The sequence below is a fragment of the Microcebus murinus genome, chromosome 19 (assembly GCF_040939455.1).
Source record: "Microcebus murinus isolate Inina chromosome 19, M.murinus_Inina_mat1.0, whole genome shotgun sequence".
Taxonomy (NCBI): domain Eukaryota; kingdom Metazoa; phylum Chordata; class Mammalia; order Primates; family Cheirogaleidae; genus Microcebus; species Microcebus murinus.
This window is the reverse complement of record NC_134122.1, coordinates 24263521-24282690: the sequence shown is the minus strand read 5'-3', so window position 1 is coordinate 24282690 and position 19170 is coordinate 24263521. Positions and strand designations below refer to the sequence as shown.

Sequence of the window (19170 nt, the reverse complement as noted above, 5' to 3'; positions counted from 1 at the left end):
AGGACTCTTTCTTTGCTCAAAAACAGCCTCAAAACCCACTTAGAGAAATCTGCAGCAACATGAGGGGCAATGCTTTTGAGTGGCAGACTGTACGATCCACTGGAGGTTTCAGAATAGCCACCTTAAATGTTGTGATCAATTCAAAAACATTAATGTCTATTATGAACTGTTCTCAGTGTGAACACAATACACTGTCTAGAATACACCTTCAAATCTGTAGATTTCAAACAGAGCTGGACCCCATGAAAGGCAAAGATTGATTGTCCTACTAAGAAGAATCAAACCTGACAGATTGCCTTGGGGGGAGGCATTTAAATGGGTCTATAGCCTCAAAATTACAGCTGGGGTTTTCATTTTTAAACAAATTACTAAAAAAAAAGGTTTACAGGTGAAACATTTCATTTGGAATGCAAATCTATATTTAAACCTAGTTTCTTTTTCTTTGTTCTGCTCGTTCTGATTTAGCAAATTACTCATAATTTTAATTATCCTTCAATTGCCTGGTGGTTGACAGGCATTTATTTCTACAATACATCATATTGACCACCTCCTGCTCTGCCTTCTCGCAATTAGTTTGTTCTATTAGTCTCCGGAGGGGGACAGCTGATGGACACACAGGCCAGGTTGCTTTGGTTCGGCTCTTCCCAGAGCAGCCCAACAGCCCTGGGGGACATGGAGCCCTGCGCCAGTGAGAGGCAGGGCGCTGAGGCTGACAGTGGGCGACGCGTTCATAGCCCTTGTTTGAGGAAGTGACACGTCCCAGCCCTGACGCTGGCTGCCTTTACAGAAAAGGCACTTACCTAGTTATTGGCAGGCTGCTGCCATGTCTACAAAGAAAATGCTAATTTTCTAGCAAAATTCAGCACAGTACAAAGGACCTATCTTCTTTCAGTAGATTGTGTTAGTGGAGAGTGGGAAACAGAAGTGCTGGGGACCTTGGATTGCCACTTTGAACGTCTCCCACCTCCTGCTGACCACACTGGTGAAGTCCAGGCTGGAGCGTGGACTGTGGAGGTCTAACAGACCAAAGACCACAGACTCTGCACGGGACCTCAGAGGTCACCTTTGTGACCTTCTGTTTTTACAAAGGAGGAACCTGGAGGCAGAGAGTCCTCTCAAGGTCGCAGCTGCTCAATGGCAAATTGGGGGGACTTTGTCAGCTTGCCAGTGGCTTCCCAGAGGCAGGGAGGGGCCAGGCTGCATTTTCTTGGTTCCGGCTCCAACCCCTACACTCTGCAAACCCAGACAGGGCCGAGCCACAGCAGTGAATTTCCAGTTTCACCAGGAGACACTGGAAATGTCTTTTTATCACCTGGAAATGTTCCCACTCTATCCAGAGCAGCTGTTGCTAAGTGACAGGAAGGAGGCGAAGTGGCCACAGTTCTTCTATCCACTCGTGGAGGAGATTACGCACCCTTAACAGAAACCCAATTGTTAAACTCCTACCACCCATCGCTGATGTAAGTATAGTATCAAGTGATTATATGTTAGGTTGAATGATATGAAATTGCCCCTTTTGCCCTGCAAACATGGTCAGATCACATGTACTCTAGCCTAACACGCACTGACACCACCCACTTCCAACACAACCGAGGGAAGCTGGGATATCAGAGGTCAGAGTCACCAGCTGGATGGTCCAGAAAGCACCTTCTGGTTGCCCCACCCCCACAGACACACCCAGCCCCTCCTGGGAAGGCCTTGTCAGGACAGAGCTGAGGAGTCTGGGTCTGAGGCTGCCCACTTGGCATTTTTCTCTCTGCTCTGGGTCCTCAGCCCAGCTGCAGCCCCCGAGGGGTCTCTGGCACATTCTTTGCTCCTCCCATCCTTGCCCAGCCCTGGGCTGCACCCTCATGCTTGCAGGGCCGGGCCGAGCCCACCCAGACTGCCCCTCTGCATGGCCCCCTGGGAGCATCTTCTAGAATGAGCTCCCTCACGGCCTCTGTAGGGCTTCGGCGCACCCCTGCCTCTGCGTCTGGCTTTCCTCCCTCCCCTTTGCGCAGGAACTCCTCCCAGCCTCCCCCATGCCAGTGTGGTGCATGTGGTCAGAACCCCCCTCGGCTCGCCAAGACCAGTGCTCTGTTCTCAGTTGTCAGTGTCACTGAGGTCCTTCTCCCTCCTGACCTCCCAGACTGTCTCCTCCTTCCCGCTGACTTGGGCACCTTGTCATTCTCCTTGACAGTATCAGTTTCCAGCAAGACTCTCTCGCCCACACAGACCACCCTCCTGACCCCCAGCTCCCAGAGGCCACTCCCCGGCTGACCCTGACACTGACACAGACCACAGTGACCCCTCCACCCCATCCCATGGCACTCCCCGTTCCCCTACATGGCAGCCCCCCCCAATCTGGCCTCATGAGTGTCCCCTGTTGGCCAGAAGCTTCCACTGCTCTCAGTCTTGCCCCTGCACATGGGTCTGCTGCGCCTGCCCCCTTCTGCTCTGGGACCTGCGCCACCCACCCCCACAGAGTCCCACCTCCTTCCTCAGCTGGGCTTTCCTGGGGCCTTGCACCCTCCTGGGCAGGTTTGCCCTGTTGGTTTTTCCCTCAATGCACCTCATTGTCGGCAAACACTACCCAAGATCGGAAACAAGGGAAAGCGGCCGCGGTGTGTACTCCAGTGCCTCACTGGGGCAGTGTGACAGGCCCGCCGAGGGCTGTGAGGCTGTCTCGGAGGACGTGGCTTATCTCGCCTCACTGTTCACTGCACACTGGAGCCCCAGACTTTGGGAAAATACGTGTAATCCTGTAGATATTGATCTGGTTGCAAGTGATTTCTCTAGAAAGGATCACTCGGGAGGTTATAATTTTACTGCCCTGAAGGACACTGACCAGTTTTGTGTGTACGCAGTAGTCTTACCCGACCATCCTTTGTCAGATACCTGTAAAACTCCAGTTCCTTTCATGTCCTGAGCCAGCCCTGCCACCCTGCCAGGCCCTCCTTAACGAGCTGAGTGCAAGTTCATTCTGTATGTGCATTGCATCTGCCAGGAAATTATACTTTGACACCACTTTCCCTTCGGGTTCGCAAGCCCGATGAGGGTGTTTCCTTTGTTCTGCTCTCAAACACTTAGCACGGGGCTCGGCGTGCAGTCCAGCCAACGTGGCTGAACGAGCAAGGAGCGAGAACACATTTTACAGAACACGTGTGATTCCCCCGGCTCTTACCTGCCATTGGATCAGAACAGAGGAGGTCGTGTGCGGCGTGGCGGAGACAGAACCTGGAGGCTCCCCTGGAACTGAAACCCGCACAAGAAGAAAGCGGAGATTAACCAGCTCTGTCAGAGTTCACCGTGCTCTGGGGCCGCCCCCCCAGTGCGTGGGAAGCTAGCAAGCCCAGCGCCCGTCCTTCCCCAGGGACCCCCTTCTCCTTGCCTTTTCTCAGAGCTTCCTGGGGTTCCCCTTCAAAGCCTGTGCCCAGGATAGAAGGGACCCAATCCTCATAGTGTCCCTGACAAACAGACCCAAACCAAGACAAGGAATGAGTTTTGCTCCCTCCCAGGCAGACTTTCTGAGAGCCAGCCATGTGCGCTGCTGCCAGACCCTCCCTCTCTAAAGTTCTAGGATATCCTGGGGGAGAGGGCTTCCTGGCTTCCTGGCTTCCTTCCTTCCTTCCTTCCTTCCTTCCTTCCTTCCTTCCTTCCTTCCTTCCTTCCTTCCTTCCTTCCTTCCTTCCTCCCTCCCTCCCTCCCTCCCTCCCTCCTTCCCTCCTTCCCTCCTTCCCTCTTTCTCTCTTTCTTTCGGTACTTAGGGCAGAGCTACCTCTCCTGAATAGGGCAAATGATGAAGCCAGGTCTCAGGGCTCTTGGCTTGAAACACTGATGTGACTGTCATGAATGGGGCTAATTTCTAGTGAGGCTGCAGCTGGCGGGGACAGCAAGGCTGACAGGCAGTCTGCCACGGTTCTAGGTGGCCACAGCGGTTCTGCTCTGGTCTCTGAGGGTCAAGCCTGGTTTGACCTCTGCCCATCACTGTGCCCTGTACTCTGCCCAAACTGAAATCCTTCTCATCACCCACCCATCCAGGAGGGCTTTTTTGTCCCTTTCCCTCACCCCTCTGCTCCCTCTGGGGTCTGTGCGGCCCCATTTTGGCATATTGCATTGGCCTCTCTGTGTCTCCCCAGCTGTGAGATCCTGAGACCCAGTAGAAGCCCCGCACATCCTCCGCTCGCTGCACATTCACTGCACTGAACGACTGAGGGTCTTCTCCCCATGCCCCCACCCATGTGTCTGGCAGATACCCGCCACTCTGCACCCAGGATCTGTCCCTGTGGCACCTGTTCTTCCATTCTCCTCTGGACCTGCCAGGCCTGGTCCTCATCTGGTGCCCAGCCCCCGCAGAGCCTGCACAAGTCACACCTCCCCTCCCAGCTCTGCCTTTGCGATCAATCTCCCTCCCTGCCCTCTGAACCTCCTGCCGTTCCAGCCTGGGGGGGCCCTCTCACCAGCTCTCCTGCTAGCTCTGCTCAGGCTAGAGTGCAATTATGGGGGCTCTTGATAGCCTCAAGGTGTGAGAGTGTGCAGGGAAATAAAAATCACCTTAATAAGAAAATATGTATCAGGAAACCATCTCGTACACAGAGGACTCTCCCCATGTAGCTGGGGTTCCCTGGGCCCTGGAGTCAGGCTGCGCCTGCCAATCTCCAGCAGATAGCACAGAAATGCAGTACGAATGCAATGCAAATCCACTGCAGAGAGAACTGCAAATCTCAGAAAAGGAGAAGACAAGATAGGTGCATCAAAGCACTGATTTGAATATCAAAGGCTAAGAAAGGCCTGTAGGGAGCTTAAAGAGGCCCCTGGATATTTTTTCAGAAATGAACCATTTGGATGCACAGCCTGGCAAGGAGGCTGCTGTATCCTGCTCTGGCACAATCTGTCAGAGGTATTAGGACAACAAAACCAGCCTGTGTGTGTTGTTCCTTTATCCTGAGAATGAGTGCTTAGTTGCAAATATTACCTCAATTGTGTTAAATGTAAGATTAAATGAATGCCTTTGCACAGTTTGGCTTTGTACTTAGTTCTAATGAAACCTTTTCCTTGCAGTTCAGCATGAAATCAGCCCCCACTTTAAGTGGATTCATTGGAAACGCTTTTCCAGCCACAAGTGGCCTCATCCTCCAGGACCCTCGTCCTTGGGTTGTCTCATCTCTTGTTTCCCCCATGCTGTGAGTTCAAGACTGGTCCCCAAACCCCAGGACCACAGAGCTCACCGGGCCACACCCTGTGCATGGGCGGCTTCTCCCTGAGCCCTGCTGCCTTCTCTCCTACAGGTCTCCTCTGGGATCTAATAAACTCCAAGGATTAGTGCCCACGAAATAGTTTGGGTTAGAAAACAGGAGCCACAAAGACAACAGTTCTCTGGCCTTTCCTGGGAGCACACCTGGGGGCCTGTCAGAGGCCCTCTGAGACTCTGCTCCACTGGGAGCACTGGGTTTGCTGCAGAACAGCTCTGTGCGCTGCTGAGAAACAGAGAATGGTTCCCCTCAGCCCCTTTGCTGGTCGCTAAGGTCATGTGAGGCCTGTGTCAGAGAAACTAACTTTCAGGTCTTAAAAAGAGCAGAACTGAAGATGTGAGGTCACGGGCTGAGCCTGCTGGAAGCTAGTGTATTTGAAAATCGTTCCACTGCTATGTTAAATGAAATAGATAGTGCTTTGGGGTAGGTTTAGGGAATTGCTATAAGCACTCCTGGGTGAGCTGAGTGCTGGGGTTTCTGGCCTGGGATCTGAGCTGCAGCGGCTGGTATGCACTTCCCATTCTCTTCCGTCCTACTTGCCCAGCCAGCCCCACTGGAGGCATAGGATGGAGCTGTCTTCCAGGCGCACCGTAGCCTGGGTCATGTGAAACTACAGTAAATCTTTAGGCCCAGCACCTCTGAGGTAGATCAGAGGGGGTGAAAATGCCACCTGGAGCTTAGAGGAGATCTCACTTCCATCACTTACCTGCCCTATTGTCAAACATTGGCTTGTGAATGAGAAAAATTGGGAAAACCTCTTAAAACCCAGCTACCCGCTGACATTTATTTTTAACTCCCCTATCAATTATTCAGTTTCTGGGATGCTAATGGATAGTAGGGGCTTTGGAAGCCAATCAAAGAAACTTCCATTCCATTTGGAAGCTCTTGAAGCCTTGATTTACAGCCACAGGGTATACCGGAGAGCTCTGAGCTACTTGTGACTAATGGAGTTCTCCTGCCCACCACAACTCCCCGGGGGCCCCTCCTGGCTCAGGATGAAAGCGGGGCCCCTCTCTCGGAACAAGTGTCCTGGCTCCAGAGGCAGCAGCCAGGAGAGCACTCTGGGCCCAGCTTGCTCACCGTCCTGCAGCGTGGTCACCGCCTCTGTCTCTGAACTGAAGTCGCTGTCCCCAATGTCATTGGTGGCTTTCAGGCGCAGCTTGTATGAAGTGAAGGGCCTCAGCCTGAAATGTGGGAGAGACTCATGACTGCCAGGCACCTGCCACCCTGCCCAGCCCATGGCACTCCTGGTGGCGCCTTGGAAGGAAGGGCAAACCTCGTCCCTGCCCTGACGGGCGCTCTGGGTGAGGCACGACAGATTACCTTGCAGCATGGAAGCTGTTCTCAGGTCAGGACTGTGCCCCTTCTCAGCTGCAGTGAGCAAGGCCTTTAAGGGGAGCTTGAATCTGTCTGGGAGCAGCCCCTGAACACCCTGGACTATGTTAATGCCCAGGGAGAGGGATTTCACAGAGTGGAGGGGAGTGCAGAACTTCCTGGCCAGGAAGGTTTTGCTCAGAGCTCCCCAGGGAGGTACTAGCACCTCTTGTCATTAGAGACACTCCTGCACAGCAAATCACTGCTCTCTGAGGGACTCAGGGAATTCCTCAGGAGGAGCTAATCAGATCAGCCCTCGTGCCATCCAGAGAGGTAAATGAGTTCCCTCCCACCTGATTCACTTCCTCTCTCATCCTTAAATGTTCCTTGCAGAGGTCTGCACAGGCCAGCCCAGCCTCTGTCCCAGCTGTCAGCACAGCCCCACCTGGACCCACACCCTACCACTTACTGAGCCGGACATCATGCCCAGCACTTATAAGCATTACCCCATTTAACCTGCACACACTCTGACAGGCAGGAATCATTGTTATTCCCCTTTTAAGGATGAGAAAACAGGGGCCCAGTTAGATCCATTCTCGTGCCTACTGCCAGAGGACTGTTGAGTGCAGGATTGGAATGGGGGGGGCTCTTCTTAAAGCAACATTCATGTGCCACTTTACCTAAGAATACATCTGTGTCTACTGTCCACATGAAAAAATGCCCCCAGCCCTTTGATGGAGATTTTAGGGGCACTAATGCCCTTGAGGCACTGCTCGGTGTTCCTACTGCCATCCGTCCACCCATCCTTCCTCCTTCCATCCATCCACTCATCCAGCCATTCTGTGTGGATTGGGTCTCGGATGCCAAGCCCCAGCCGCGCCTGACACTAAGATTTCAGCCAAACTCCTCTGTGCAGACAGTGCCTGAGGGTCCATGGAGCCCTGGCCCCTCAGCGACCTGACTTGCAGTTCCAAACGCCCTCGCCTGTTTAGGATCTGGCCAGTGACTCCTCTTGACGTCCTTTCCATCACTTCGAAATGAGCAGTGAAGGAAGCCACTTTATTTCTCCTCCCCTCCTGGCAGTGGCTCTGTATTAGCCATGGCTCCACAATTCTCTCAGTTTCCCAGACCAGAAGACTTGGGGTGATCCAGGACTCTCCAACCCCTGTTCCCCAGGCCAAGTTATCTCTGAGTGTCCTTGACTATCAGTCTAAGCCAAAGTGCTTGTCATCTGAAGACGAATCCTCCCTCCTCCCTCCAGTCCAATCTGAAAACTAGTGGCTTTCAAACCGAGCACCGTGGATCCCCCAAGACTCTATGCAACCCCAGAGAACCCTCTGTGAGTCCAGAGCCCCACACCACCTGCTCCACTAACAGGAGCTCCATTTCTGCCTGGTTTATACATTTGGTCCTGGGTAATACTTGGCTTAAGGAAAAGATTCTGTGTTTTAGAAAATTGATAACCAGTTTTGGAAACCACAATCAGAAACTTTCCCTCTATTCCTGCTTTCATACCACCCTCCTACTTGAGACCAGACTGCAATGTTTCTCTACCAGTTAACGGCTCAGGGGATGGTTTTTCTTGAAAGCCCTCCCAAACCCGGCATTACCTGCACTCCCAGGCCCTGACTGCAGGCACCTGTCTTAGCCTCTGCACTCAGCTTCTGCATGAGAGAGAGCAGTGACAGGGGCAGCCTGGCCTTGGTCCCAACTTTAATGGAGATGCTGCTAACGTCCAACCATTAAGAATGATCTTTGCTACGGGTCTCTGGGAGGTAGACTTTGTTAAGTCGAAACAAACAAACAACTTCTGCCTGCACCTAGCTTCCTAGAAGTTATTTTATCCCGGCTGGTGATAACCATATGCTTTTTCTATTGTGGCCGCCCTCCTTGCCCACTGAGCCACACATGGTTGCAGGGCCAGCTGCTCCTTCTTGCAGTGCCAACAGCAAAGGGGCAGTCAGGAGCCTGGACTCTGCGCCCAAACTGTGTTGCTCCGAACTCCGAGCAAACCTCGGGCAGCTGGCTTTGCTTCAGCGTCTGTGTCTGGGCTGATGTGGCGCCAGCATCATAAAGTTGATGAGAATTAAATTCAGGTGAAGCACTTAGAAGAGGGTCTGGCACGTCGCAGGTGCTCAGTAAATATTAGCTGTTGTTACTATTATCCTTTAGGAGCCATCTTAGATAGCGACAGTGCACACCCAGCCCTGCCGCTCGCCCTCCCCACCCATCCCTTTCCTTCATCTTCTTCATCGCCGTTGGTAGTTGACGTTTCCTTGAGGGCTGCCTGACGTCTTCACAAGACTCAAAGTCCAAGGGGGCCAGGGGCCAGGTCTGCCTCATTCACTGCTGTGTCCCTGTGTCTAGTAACTGCGTGTTGAAGGAAGGAAGAAGGATGATAGTCCCTGTCCCTGAAGTTTCTTGGGAGGGTCGGGTAAGAGGACACATGTACAATTCAGCACAGTCTCTGGCACATAGCAGGTGTTCTGGAAACAACTATCGTCACTCTATTTAGCACCATACAGTTAGGGCCTCACTGTTCGATAACGATCTGGGGACTTAGGGCCATACTGCAGGGTCCTTGAAGACCCCTTCTCTCTACCATTCTGCACGCTGGGCACGCAGTGGTGTGCAGGCAGCGCTGGACCCAGCTCTGAGACAAACGAGGCAAAGGGAGCAGGGAGCAGGGTCCTGGTGTGAGCCCTGTGTCTTGCCAGGCTCACTTCGCTCACCAAGGATTGATTAACTGTCTCTGGGCTGACACACAGGCCAACCCTCTCGGCTGCGAGCCACGCCAGCGCCCTGATTTCTGGGTCTTCAGGGCGCTCCCTGCAGCGGTTCCCCTCTCCCAACGTGCGCTCCCGGGCCCTGCTCAGGGGTCCTGCACCGCCACATCCTCTGCACGTCCACCCCAGCCTCCCTCTTCGCCTCTCTGCAGCTGCTCCTCTGGACTGCTGGTCTACTTCCCCACCCCCTCCCCGCACCCTCACTCCTGCCACGCTCCCTCCACAGCAGAGCACAGCTGCAGCAACTACTTGGTAAGGGAACACGTGAACAAACGACCCAGAATACTCTCCTGAAACCCTCTAATGCCCCCAAATTCTTTTTTCTGTTCACTCATCCAGGTCTACTCAGCTCTGCTGTGGAGTTGGCCAAGCAGAACTCAAATGCTGGCCCTGGCGTGACTAACCTGGGCAGGTTCCCTGAGTCTTGCCCTACTCATCTACGGACATGGAGAAAGCACCTGTTCCACCAGGGCCGGGTGAAAATTAAGTTCTACAGCCACCTTCATGAAGTCTAACGGGTCTTGGCACCCGGTAGGCAATTCACAAATGTTACTTTCCCTTTCCTGTCTCCTCAAGGGCTCGGCAAGGCCCTGGCGCCCTCGCCCCCAGGAAGCCATCAGTGCTGTGCACGGCTCTCAGCCCTCCGCACACTTCCCACCACCCAAACTCAAAAACGGAATAGATTAGGTACATTTATGAGACAAAACCTGCTCTCTAAACTCTCACTTCTAACCACCTGAAACTCAGGAAATACACAGATTTGGATAACACAGGGCCCTCGCCGCCCAGAACCAGGCACCTGGTATGTTTAGGAAGCCAGTTTGTGCGTGTGCCCTCCCAGACTGTGAGCCTCACAGCCAAACCTCACCCCACAGCAACAGTGTTCTGGGGTCAGGGGTGGGAGGTCATGGCTGACAATTCAATGTCCCTTCTTCCAGGCTAAATGCAGACTCATATGAGTATTGGGAGCCCCATATATGAATATTGGTTATCATATAAAATATGTGAGTCCTGAGCATTTTAAAAGCAATCCACTGATGCCTTTATTTATCTTGAAGATACTGAAAATACATGGTAAGAATTCACTATTGACATTACGAGGAGCAAAGAATATCAAGCTCACGTGTATCTTTGGCCAAGTCCGCCTGGCAGTATTTTTAAAGATTATGTGGGAGAATAAGAAAAGAAACAACCCAGTGGAACTAATGAAACTGCCCTTTCAAATTAATAAAAAAGGGTGCATGGCAAGAACTATGGTAAGGGCCTCGCTAAAAATAATGCACAGGCCTAACTAAAAATAATGATAATAATTAGTTGCTGTTCCCCTGTTTGCTTATCTATAATTGCCATTCTGGAGCCATGCAGCTGGTGGTCATAAAGATTCTTAACTTCTCCCCATAGTTGGTGTCTATAAAGATTCTTAACTTTCTCCATAGATAATATCACCTTTTTGAAACCTAACGGTGGTCTTTAAGGTATCTTCCAAGCCTCTCATTCCAGTGCATCAACTGGCCCACCCAGACCGGCGGCCCAGACCAAGAAACCAACTCAACTGGAATTGTGACCCCAAGGACTGGAGCAACACAAGAATATGATTTCTACACCCCAATAATTTTGCTCCAATTAACCTAATTGTCTAATCTCTTACTTCCAAACTATCCTTAAAAACCCTGTCTCCCAAATTCTCCCTTCTGCCCATACAGCCCTATGCGGAATAAATACTTTTTATTTATTCCGGAATCCTGCTGGTAATTCCTCCTGGCCTTACATTGTCTGTGTGGATCCATCACACCTGTCACAGTGGGAGAGCTCAGAGCAGAGCAGGACCCACCACGATAGGGTGACCACCACCCCCTGAGCTCACACTGTCCTGTTCCACCCTTAAGTGACATCCAGAATCTCCATGTGGCTCTGGGCTCGAAGCCCTTCTCTTCCTCTCTACCATACTTCTGCGGGAGGCCACCCAGTCTCCCAGCTTCAACCACTAGCCAGAAACTGGTCATACCTTGATACGCGCCAGACCCACCCTGCTCCCTGCAGGTCTAGACGCATATTCACTAAATATAGTCACAGTCACTAGATTTAGATGGTTAAACTCTTCATGATTTTTGGACACTAGCAGATTTAATGTAACTGGTAAAAGTAAAATGTAGCTGTCAGGATTATTAAACAGGAAGGGGGATTATGCCATGTAGTGTATGAAATATTGCTTCCCTGGGATTCTGCCTGTGCCATGCTTTCTATTGATAGGTGGAGGAAGCATTTGTCCTAGTTCTGGCCCATTAGGAAATTGACAACAGTTTCTCCTATACCAAATTAAACTGTCCGTCCTGAAACATGGACCTCTCCTTTCCAACATGAAGTCCCAAGCACGCAATTAGTCTGTTTGATTTCAGAAGCCTCCAGGAAAAGTGGTTGGATTTTCTTTTCTTTCTTTCAGATGGTTACACAAAGGGATGTGGTTATTTATATCCACTCGCACGTTGCTAATTAAGCTAAGCACCCAGCGTGGCTTATTAAGCAAGGCTGTGCATGCCTGGCCGCACTCGTCTGACTCTCAGGGCCCTGCCAGGAGAATCCCAGGGCTCAGGTGGATGCACCTGCCATTAACAGCACTGTCCTCTGGGGGCCAAGAGCGATGCCTCTCCAGTCCCACCGCTGTTGTTCAAAGGGTCAGTGGGATGCTGGCAGGAGCTTGGAGGACAGTCTGACTATCTGGATGGCTTCATTTGCTGGCTGCCGTTTGCCAACAGCAACGAGGAAAATCCTGGACTCACAGAGCAGAAAGGACAACAGGACCATTCCTCCAGCCCTGCCTGTCATAGATGAGAAGACCAAGGCTTAGGGAGTGGCCATGGATGGACTTTTCCAAGGCCACATGGCTACTAAGGGCAGACTGATGCTGAAGGCTTGGTGCTTAGACACTCACGCACTAGATTTTCACCACATCCCAGACCCTCGTAAATCCACTGCAAGAAATGGACTGTGCCTATGAAGCTGTGGGCTATAGGCCCACAGGATGTCAGAGCCACAACAATTTTAGGGCTATCTTTTCCATTTGGAGAAGCAGAGACACAGCATATGCATTACTTAAGACATCTCTGCCTCAACTTCCTCATCTGTAAAATGGGAACAGGAAGAGGTCTGGTCCGAATCTTCACTAATCAAACAACATATGGAAAGGTTCTGAAAGTGACAGAATGATGAGTGATAATGGCTATGAGAACAGCAGTGGTAATAGTGACAGAAATGGAGTCTCCACAGGAGGTGCTGGCCATCTGGAAGCTACTTGATAAGTTACCTTGCAAAGCACCTCAGAGGAGAGCGTCGAACAGTGCTGCCCCATCCCGTCCTCCTAACTCCCTCAAGGGGTGTAAGTGCAGCTGTGGGACGGAACACGCTTTCTAAACTCCAACTCGCCAACATACACATCTGGATCTGGACAAACGCTGTCCCCTTTAAGAGGGGCTGGAAGTGACCCTGGACCCGCTGAAAACAATCCCTGTGCTTAGGACCACCCAACCTTGACATTCAGACAGAGTGGAGAGCTTTGTGATCATGAGGCTGAAGAGGGTGATTGTGCCAGGGTTTATCATCTGGGTGCCCGGACAGCCAGGGCTGTGAGCTGATGGCCTGGACCTGGCTCTGAGCCTGTCTCCAAGGGGTCCCTCAGCCTTAGAGCCCCACACAGGCACTGTGTGACCTGCCTAGGCGGCTCCTGGACTCTAGTCAGGATTTGTGTTTAACACACTGCCGCACCTCCTGGGGCACAGCGTGGGGGTGACGCTGTGGTGTCAGGACACTAATGGCTCCCGCCGGTCCAGGGCCCAGTACCCAGTACCCAGGCACCTACAGTCATCTCCACACAACTCAAAAGGCAAGTGACAGGAGACAACCACGAGCCCGCTTCACCTGCCCAGGATCCCCCAAATGGCAATGGTGGGAGCTGGACCAGCACCTAGAAGGTTCTGGCTTCATCTGCAGACCGTCTCTCCTGTGCACACACTTCCCCTCTGGCATAGGCTGGGTCTTTGAGCCAGGGAAGGCGAGTTCCCTTCTTTTTTTTTTTATTTCGGCATATTATGGGGGTACAGATTTTAAGGTTTCAATAAATGCCCATTTTCCCCCCTCCCCCCGAGTTCCCTTCTTAAATCCCACTGTTGTCACATCTAGGTGGCAGCAGTAGAGCCACACTCCAGCCTGGCCCCTCACTCCAGAGCCTGAACTGTGCCTGGGCTAGGTGTGGGGTCAGGGGTTCTCTGGGGATCCAGCTGCCCATCTGTGAGGTCCGGGCAGTTAGTCTGAGTCTCTCAGCCTCAATTTCCTCAAGGGTAAAGACGGGTGAGACTGCAAACTGTAGTCATCAGGCCCACACGGGGTCACGCCTGGGTGCTGCCCCGCCCGTGCCTACAGCTCCCTAATAACGAGTAGGTGAGCAGCTTCTCATCGTGTCCCCTGGGCAAGCCCCCTCCCCATCATCCATCACTAAAGAAGGACAACACAACAGAGAGATGCAGTCCATCCCGGCTGCTTCTCGAGCACACGGAGAAGGGATCTCTCCAGCCCTCAGCACCTATGTCTGGGCCCACCCCTTCCCCACCCCCTCCTCTCCCTAAGGGTGGCCTGGAGAGGGGCTAGGACTCCAGTCCACCATCCAAGCCCACCTGCTCCTCCATGCCTCGCCAGTCCCGGGGGCCTGGGTATGTGAACCAACATGAGATGCACACCTGGAAGGGCAGGCTCAGGGGAAGGGCCCGGGTGGGCTTGGAAGTGGCTCCAGGACCCAGGATGCTGGGGTCTCTGGCCTGGGGAGTGTTGATAAGAAGGGGGGCATGAGCTTTCAGGGGTACATTTCCTGAGCCCACACAGACTCCCCACTCTGTGGGCAGCAGCCAGCAGTAGGAGGTGGGCAGGGACCCCCACTGGCAGGGCCCTAGTTGCCCGGGGAGGGTCCTCCTGGCTCTCTCAGTACCTTTCCACCGCGCAGGCCGTGGCCTCGTGGCTGATGGACGAGGAGTATGTCTGCCACTCTCCCCGGGGCAGCTCTCGCACCTGCACGGTGAAGTACCGGATTGGGGAGGCCCCGTCGCTGCCCGGGACCCACTGGAGCCGGAGGCTTCTCGCAGTCACTTCTGCCTGGGGCACCAGGAGCTCTCTGGGGGGCGCTGGCCGCTCTGCAACCAAATGAGGACAGACCAGGACAGGTGAGAGGCTGCCCCTCCAGAAAGGCTCCCCAGGAAGCCCACTGTTTACTGCTGACAGCCCACAGGTACTGCCTGCAGGGCTCAGTCTAGAGCCTTCCCGCTTCCTCCCGGGTGTGAGGCTCTCCTACAGCTGACTGTGGATGCGCCCACCTTGGATATGACTGGAGACCCCTGTAGGCCTCCAGCACCACTCAGAGCCGAGCCAGGCAGCCAGACAGACAGAAGTGAGCCAAAACAGGCACCCCAGCCTGCTCACCACGGAGCACAGTCATCTGGGAACGGCAGCTGGGATCGCAGGGCCCGGGCTCTCCCAAGCACTTCCAGGTCCCTTTGGACTCTTTTATTGACTTTGGGATGAATGCATCCTTAACATTGACTATCCTCTCTCTTGCAGTCGACCTGAGCCTAAAGCACTAAAGGCCTCTGCTCAGACCTGCCGTGGGGGCGAGGGTGCCTCTGGGGCCGCCCGCCACTCGGGGTCCGCAGCAGTGGGGATGGGGGCCCGGCCTCCAGCGAGAAGCGTCTGCCCTCTCTGTGTCTCTGCACCCCATCGATTTCAGCAGAGAAAGTCCACAGAGAGAGGAATAATTGTTTAATTGTTTATCATGAAGATTATTGATTCTGATTAAAATGTGTGGCGTGTAATAAAGCAGCGATTGATTGCCGGGCCTGCGGTGGCCAGTCTGTGAGGAGCACTTCGATCTAACTTAATCAGCACCGTGATTTCTCCTGGCCTCAGAGTAACGGCCGGCATGGCAGCCCCCCTCCCCGCATCAAGGGCCCCCTCTGGGACGTATTGGCACCCGGCAAATCTCTCCGGGCTTCCTTCTCCTGGAGCCACAGGACCGAGGATGGGGGGGGCCGGTGGAGATTCCCCAGATCTGGAGCCTGAAAAGCAGGTGGTGCTGTGGAGGGTAGGGGCGGGCGGGGCTGACTTCGGGGTGTAGGGAAGAGTCTGTGGGTGCCATCTGGGAAGCACCCACACACATGCCTGGCCATAGCAAGAGCACAGCCAGCGTTTCAGAAAAATGAACAGTAAAACTACACAAGTACATTGAAGAATAAAGTCAAAACGTTTGCTCTGGGAGTGTATTGACATTTTTCTGAAATGCTGGAAGGCACTTTGTGCTGACAACCAGTGCAGGAGCACAGGTGGCTGTCACAGGGATCCTCTCCTTCTGGAGAAGCTTGGGGTCACACATGTACATCAGGCCTCCATGTGCCATTTGCCCTGGACCAGTCACGGCCCGAGGATCTGCGCCAGGCTGGAGAGGCTGTGTGGATTTATTCTGCTGCCTGGTCTCCGGGACGAGTCCAGACTCCCGCCCTTTTTCCCAAGAGCTCACTGTGTCCCCAGATCCCCGCTCTGCCATCAGGCCCTCCCCTGGTGACATGAAGGCTTCTGTCCCTCCAATGAGTGATCAAAATGACAGTCATCATGTAACAGCAGTGCAGGAGCACATGCTTGTTCTGAGTGCCAGGCTGCTCTGTGGGAGGCATTGCCATCACATCACCAGGAAGTAGGCTCACTGGTCAGCGCCGAGCTGCCAGTCAGGGTGACCAGGGTGCACAAGGGGCTGGGACTCAGCCTCCCCCAGAAGATTCTAAGCTACAGGAAGGGGGAGCCACTGCTGGCTGGAGGTGGTCAGCCATGTGCTCCAGCACAGCTAACATGCAGGAGCTGACAGCCATTTGTCCCCCGCTCTATGTCAGTGACATCAGATTGGCAGCGTGCAGTGGGCTGGGGGGAGGGTGGCCCATCAGCAACACTCCCCACCGGGGCCATCCAGGTGGGCACTGTCCAGGAGCCCCTGGGAGGAGGCGAGTCAGGTGGAGTGGTAACAAGCTGAGACAGCTTGTTAGCGTTGTGTTTGTGACTGTTTTTATTACAAGATCTAGAGTAGACAGCTTAAGGGAGTGATGAGTTAAACTCTGAGCAGTGGGAAAAAAATTCTGATCTTAAGATCCAGGAAAGGAAGAAAGAGAAGGAGCCACTTGGAGCATGTGGGTTCTGGGGCCGGCAGGGAGGGCCCTGATGGCAGGGTGGGGGTCTGGGGACCGAGTGAGCTCTTGGGACTCAGTCCAGAGACTGAGCAGAACAAATCAGCATGGCTCTCTGGCCTGGCGCAGACCCGCGCATCACGGCTGTGAAGGCCTGACTCACCTGTGTCATCTAAGCGCCAGTTTGGAAATCAAAAATGAGAGGTGTCTCCTTCTCAGGGCAGTCTACTCTTAAAGTCAGCTTGCTCCGCACTGTGGCCTTTTCACTGAACACCAGATGAAGGACAGGTGGATTCGGCGACGGACGGCTAAGCGCAGAGCAGGCCTTGGAGCAGGACAGCCCCAGCCTTCAACCTGGGCTCAGCCACTCTGCTGCCACCAACTTTAGGGGGCTACAGCACCTTGTGGAGCACCGGCCTCCTGGCCAGCAAACCCTCAGGATGCTTCCATGGAAGGTAAGGAAGGCCACAGATGTGGCCACGCCTCACGAGATGAGTAGTGAGAGCGCAGCCTGCGTAATTTCAGACCAAATTGTGTTCCAGGCACTCTGCGTTCAATTTGTTGCTCCCTTAAATTGTCTGCCTTAGATCTTGTAGTGAAATCGTCACTGAGACACCAATAACACTCGCTCACATTACTGACACTTGCATTATGCTGCCCGCTCCCTGGGGGCTCTGAGGACAACACTGTCAGCCCTCGTTAGCCCACTGCACAGAGAGGGGAAGGGATGTGCTCAAGGTCACACAGCTCTAGAGCCAGGGAAGTTCCTTCCTGTCCTCCTTTCCCCCAATATCTCTGGCCATGTCGTCAGGACCTGGAGGTAGAGCTGGGGCTGCGGCCTCGATTTTGCCCGGTGCGGAGCCCACTGACACAGGAGCCCACCACAGACTCTAGTGGTTAGAGCTGGTCTTGTGGACTGCCGGAGGCAGGTCCCAATCTCAGATCCACAGCCGTGTGTCCTGGGCAAATTAATAAATCTGTCTCGCTTTCCTCAATTCATCTTCTGTAAAATCGGAGCTAATACCATGCTCCTCCCTGGCTGCAGTGAGGTTGGGCCACGTAAAGTATATTAGGCAGCAAAGCCAGTGCTGGGAGCAGAGCGTGTGTTCGGGAATGGCAGTTCTTACTAGCAGGAGCGCTGCTTAGGAGAAACATCTATTGAGCACCTGCTCAACTGGGGATGTGGTTTTGAACCTCAGAGACCAGGAAACTGCCTTCAGAGGGCTTACACTCAAACCCGAAGACTCCGTGCAAACTTGGACCAGTTATACAACCTCTCTGAGAGTATTTCTCTGTTTTTAAACCTGGGATGAGCTCACCCATCTGAGAGAGCAGGTGTGTGGCTAAAGGTCGTGCTATGCAGATGCCATACAGTAATATGCCTGGCTCTGTGTCTGGATCAGTGGATACTTAATAAATGCTCAGGTCCCTCTGTTGCTCCAAAGGGAGGCCCCAGCCTCCTGGTGTCCACGCAGACCATGGAGGGCCTGGCTGAGGAGGCCGCGCCCGCCAGGCCCACAGCACCCATCCCAACCCATCTTCCCTCCTGTCCTTCCCATCCGTCTGCAGCAGCAAGACTCCGGCCTGCAGGTCTCACCTCTCTTCTCCGTGGTGATGACAGTGGCCTCCAGAGGCTCCCCCCAGCCCTGCCTGGTCTTGGCCGACAGCCGGAAGATGTACGCGGACTCTGGGGCCAGCTCCGTGGCTGTGAATTGCCGCACCGTGGCGCCAACCTCCACCGTGGTGAACGTGTGGGGGCTGCTGCTGGCCAGGCGGTAGGCGATCTGGTACCCTGTGAGGGTGGGGACAGGAGCTGCTTAGCCATTCACTCGTGACACTGGGGAAGCCCCTCACGGCCCCCACCCCGCATGAGGCTGGGCTGGAAACCCGGAGCAAGCTGCTCGTTTCCCAGCTATTTGCACCCTGAAAGGGCGTCCTTGCTGCATGACGGATGGCGGGGCCTCTGGGCGCGTTCCCCAGCAACGCGCTTCCCTCTTCATCCCTCACAGGAACGAGATGTGAAGGCAGTTTTGTCTTTCCCGAGGATGCTGGTATGCAGAGAGAATGCCACCAGTGCCAGGTGCCCACCACTGCTCCTGGGTACTCTGGCCTTCCCACCCCTCCCTCGCCCAGCACAGAGAGGGGAAGGCATTTGCCCAAGGTCACACAGCTCCAGGGCCCTCACTCCGGCCAGTCCTGTCTGCTGCAGCCCCAGCTCCCTCCCAGTAGCAGCCACCCCCACCCCCAGCAGCTCTCCCCACTTTAAATTATCCTCCCTGAGCTTCTTAATCAGTGGAGGGAGGGCTGGTGGCTCCCAATGTCTCTCAAAGTTCCCTGATTACTCAGGGTTTGTGGTCCATCAGATGTTATTAACGATCAAACTTCTCTGACCAGGCCACTCGAGGCCTCTCCACCGGGTCTCCAAAGGCCTTGCCACCTCTCCAGACCCAGGCCTTGCCGTCCACATGGGGCTTAGCCTCCCTAGGCTCACAGACAGTGTGTGGCCCAGCTGCGGAGCCCCAGCACGGATTACAACCAGAGCTGATGGGGCACAGTGGCATCCAAAAATATCAGCCACAACCCAACCGCTCAGGTTCAACAAGAAGAAACCGACCAGGTAGAGCTGCACTGTGG

At 53.9% G+C, this 19170-nt stretch overlaps 1 protein-coding gene across 1 annotated transcript in view; it reads right to left on the bottom strand.

Annotated features, from left to right (window-relative positions):
* SDK1 (sidekick cell adhesion molecule 1) overlaps positions 1-19170 on the bottom strand; it is a 905178-nt gene that overhangs the window by 76115 nt on the left and 809893 nt on the right. Inside the window, exons 29-32 of the mRNA XM_020281544.2 lie at positions 18134-18328; positions 14304-14505; positions 6312-6415; positions 3164-3234 (exon numbers count right to left, since the gene is read on the bottom strand). Of these exons, the coding sequence (XP_020137133.2) occupies positions 3164-3234; positions 6312-6415; positions 14304-14505; positions 18134-18328 (572 nt within the window). The remainder of the gene's footprint in view (positions 1-3163; positions 3235-6311; positions 6416-14303; positions 14506-18133; positions 18329-19170) is intronic.